We start from the raw sequence: 4,298 nt of genomic DNA on the forward strand, positions 1-4,298 counted from the left end.
GTCAGAGCTGCCTTTGGTTGCAGCGCTGTATTAATAACATTTGCAGGCTATCTCAGTTTTGTACAATTTGCAGCACAGTGTATTTGCACTGATCTAGAAGGGATTTCAGGAGAATTGTACCAGTCACTAAAGTAAGAAATCATGTACCTCTCATGGGGTCATCCTCCTGTCTTCTATGAGACTAGAGAAAACATCCTCACAAGGGTATTTTTCTATTGCCCCATGAATTTCATTGTTTGCTGCATAGTACACTCCTTCCATAAAAGCTGGAAAGTTAAGCTTCCTACCAGGTACCACTGTCTGTGCCTTCTGTCTCAGTCAGCAAGCCAGTTACACTTACTCTCTGCTATACTTTAATGATCTATATAATTGTTTACACGCGTGAGAACTTCCTTTGGTCTTCTCAGACTTGTTTAAACCACTCAAGGCTGTTAAGAACTGCTTACACTTCACATGAAAGTTGATTTCAGGACAGTCCACTTTAATCTGTTCTTGGCTCTGAGTACTGATTAGGCCCCAGGCAAAGGGCAGAAATATGTTTCTTGGCTGTAAAATGAAGAAAACTGAATTTGCTAAGAGAAAAATATAAAAATGTCTAATAAAGCACCCAGACTTGATATGTTCTGTGTATCAAGGCAACTGCCTTAAAGGCAGTTTCTGTTATCACAGCTGCCAAAGCTGTTTATTCGCTTGCTTCTCCATGTGACTTTTCTCAGTGCTAGACAGGCACCAGTTGCTGAGTGCAGGTTAAGTAGAAAAACAGGCTGTGCAGAAATTCCTGTATCTTAAGCACAAAAATGAATACTTACAGAGGTCTGAGGCCCCCACAGTGTTTACTTCAGTCTAAGCTCCAGTTATACTGCCATCCTGCAGCCTCTCATGACTGAGTAACAAAGGCCAAGCACTGCTAGATACCTCCTGTACAAGGAAGCATATTCCAGGAATGCTGCAGCTGAATTTGAACTACCCTTATCAGGAACAATGAAAGCGAGAGCAAGCAGCTTCCTTGCTCAAGTGGAAATGACCACTTTTCAGCAAGTGCTACTGTCAATCACTGCAAGCCAGCCCAGAGGAAATGCAATTGTGATAACTCAGTGTTTTTAGTGCCTATAAAGGAAGTGAGTAGTTTAGCTTTCTTTCTCTCTGGAGACGGGATTATTACTGTGCCATTTTAATGTCAAGTCCTGGAGCACATGCATAGTTTGTGAACAAAAATAGGGTGATGTTTTCCCTTTTAACATAGGGCTAAATCAGCCCGCCCATATTAACTTTTCATGACAGGATCTCTGAAAAAGGCCACACCATCCTTAAATTGTTTTGGACTTAATTTGGTGTTGTCATGCAATTAGGTTTTGCAAAATTGGCTTCTGGACTGACAGCTTCTATTGTTACAGCATATGGCAATCAGAGAGCAGCTTGTGGCAGATGTGATGTTTATTCACCATTTGCTAGTTTTAGATTTAATGATGTCATTCTAATCAAAGCAAATGTTAGATGTGTTTGACATCTAAGGAGTTTTGCAGCCCCCCCATCATGTTTAAGCCGCTTCTGTCAAGTGGAAACATGTCAGCTCTGAATGCATCCAAGTCATATTTAAGAACTAATGATGCAATTTACTGGAGGTCTGTATTCCAAAAATCCATGTTTCTAACATGCATTGTGTTCCTCCAGCAGACTACAAAGACCACCTATTACAATAACTGAGCTCATTAGGCATGCGACTCCTCAGTCTTGCAAGCTGTTGCGATAAGCAGCTGTTGCAAGAGGGTAAAAGGTTGAATTATCAACTTGGACAGCACAGCACTTCATTCAGCCAGCCCAGGAAACTATTTGAGCAATAGCTCCATTACTGTGGAGTATACTTTTGACTACAGCACACAAGCAAAACATCAGTGGCATTTCAGTGACATGCTTCCCCACACCCAGCAAGCAAGACACTCCCAGAAATTAATTGTCAAAAATTTATTATGAAAGCTTCAATAGCAGCAAATATTTCAATAAAAGTTATTGCATTATTAAAACAGATATGCAGAGTGACCCAAGAGGCCTGTTGAAGTCTGTCTGCTTTGGAATCTCTGCATTTGTTTTAGTAACCAATCCCCAATACACTCCATAAATATTGATACTTTCTCTTGTGTTTTGCAGACAGCACCAACAGTTCCTAGTTACAGTACTCTATCCAGTCCTTCTGGAAAGTTTTGGCCCACTTCCCTCAACTTTCTCTCTCCCTTCTGAAACAGCTCCACATAGGCAAACTTGCAATACTTCTTTCAGTTCCATGGTATGTCAGCCTCTCCACGGTTGCAGCCTGCTGAGGCTCACTCGGTGAGATGAGCTGTTTTCCTCTTTCTCCTCTGTAAGAGCCCCACTGCATGCCAGTCTCAGGGACCTTAATCCAGTCTCTTGACCAGGCTAATCCATGGAATCAGCAGCTTGTTGCACATTTTGGTGAACGCACAGCACGTTGAGAATGCAACAAAGGTTTCAGCCTCCCCAGTGCACCAGGTGACTATCACTCAGGCAGGGTGATAGTTGGCACCCAGTCATTGACATTTCGGCTCTCTTCGCAAAACAAGTTCAGCTTCTCCAGAGCTGGGTCCTTCCAGCCTTCTTCATTCGGGTTCTGCCAGAAAGAAAAGTTGCACACCATAAGTGCTGCCCGCCAGCTGAGGTCATCATAATATTTACAGAAGCATTAGCTTAGGACTGGAGGCACTTCCAGACGGTTTCTGTCTGACACAGACAAGACAGGAAGCAGAGATGCTGCCCTTGTGGACAGCAGAGGAAATCCACAGTTACGAGAAGTTCTGCCTCCTCCTCCTACTACTACTACAATTCAGCTGACTCGCTGCGTGCCAAGCGCTCTGTCTGTGCCCAAAACAGGACTCGACCACCCGCAGCGGGAGAAAGGGCCGCCTCCAGCGCGGAGCCGGGGGAACAGCGCTCGCCGCCCGCGGGACACCCACCGTGATGAGGATGCAGTGCAGATCCCGCGGCTCCCCGGAGTCCTCGCTGGGCCCCACGATGGCCGCCAGCTTGTCCACGTCGGTCACCCGCACGATGTCGATGTCGTTCTCGCAGCAGAAGGCTTGGATCAGAGTGAAGTGGATCTGCAGGGCGATGTCACCCTCGTCCTCCTGGTCCGCGGCCAGCACGCAGAACGCGACGTTGTCGGGGTCGCTGCAAGAGGGGAGCACCGTGCTGAGTCCCGCGGCCGGCGCCGGCAGCCCCGCAGCCCTGCCAGGCTGACTTACACACTCCCCCGGCTCCCGCCGCCCTACTTACACATTCATCAGCTTGGCCGACTCGTAGACGCCAGCGGTGAGGCAGCCTCGGCGCTGCGCCGACACCAGCAGCTCGTGGAGGGCCGTGCCGGCGCCCTGCATCCTGCGGGCCGGGAGAGGACACAGGGTTAGAGCGGTGCCGCCGCTACCACCACCCCGCAACCGCCCGCTACCCGCTTTCCTCGGCTCCCCAGTGCCCACCCGCACGTACCAGTCGTGGCCCGCAGGCATGGGCTGCTGTCCGTGGATCTCCTCCAGAGTCATAGCAGTTAGTCCCCACAGCGCGGCGGCGGCTCGCTCAGCCCTCGCCCTGCGCACCGCGTCAGCGCTCTGAAGCGGCAGCTGGCAGGCGTGCGCTACTTATAGCCCGCGCGGGCGCCTCCCGGCCTCCCATTGGCCGGCGGGGGAGAAAGGGGCGGCTTTATTATGCTAATCGGCGCGCGCCGGAGAGGAAGCGCGGGGGGGCTGGCGGGGAAGGGCGGCTCGTGCCGGGAGGCCACGTGGGGCAGGGGCGGGGGGCGCGCAGGCACGCGCCGACCCCAGCCAGCGGTGCCAGATGTGCCGCCGGTACCAGATGTGCCGCAGGTGCCAGATGTGCCACCGGTGCCAGATGTGCCGCCGGTGCCAGATGTGCCGCAGGTGCCACCGCTGCCAGCGGTGCCAGCGGTGCCACCGGTACCAGATGTGCCACCGGTACCAGATGTGCCACAGGTGCCAGCGGTGCCACAGGCGCCACCCGTGCCGGCTGCACGCCCCCTGCACACCGCTCGCCGGTGGGGACTGACAAATAGTAAGGCGATTTGCGTCCAAGCCTTGGAACGGAAAATCCGAACAGTACAGGGGTAAATTTAAAAAAAAAAAAAAAAAAGAAAATTTAAAAAAAAAAAGGTTTTATTGATATGGTGTCTGCAAATGTAAACGCCGCGAAAGGACAGCCCTTGTAACCACCAGGGCTGAAGGCAGCTCTGTAGAGAAGGTCCTGGGGCTGCACTGGGCAGTGTCCTGGTGCTGGTC

At 50.9% G+C, this 4,298-nt stretch overlaps 1 protein-coding gene across 1 annotated transcript; it reads right to left on the bottom strand.

The window, feature by feature from the left end:
• Positions 1-1,947: 1,947 nt before the first annotated feature.
• On the bottom strand, positions 1,948-3,635 carry GADD45G (growth arrest and DNA damage inducible gamma). The gene is made up of 4 exons (XM_085042627.1): positions 3,496-3,635; positions 3,286-3,387; positions 2,967-3,180; positions 1,948-2,623 (listed from the first exon to the last, which is right to left on the bottom strand). The coding sequence occupies exons 1-4, from the start codon at positions 3,546-3,548 to the stop codon at positions 2,513-2,515; spliced, it is 480 nt and encodes a 159-aa protein (XP_084898753.1). The 5' UTR covers positions 3,549-3,635; the 3' UTR covers positions 1,948-2,512.
• Between the last annotated feature and the right edge of the window lie 663 nt (positions 3,636-4,298).

The sequence above is a fragment of the Lichenostomus cassidix genome, chromosome Z (genome assembly GCF_008360975.1).
Source record: "Lichenostomus cassidix isolate B80296 chromosome Z, HeHo_3.0, whole genome shotgun sequence".
NCBI lineage: Eukaryota > Metazoa > Chordata > Aves > Passeriformes > Meliphagidae > Lichenostomus > Lichenostomus cassidix.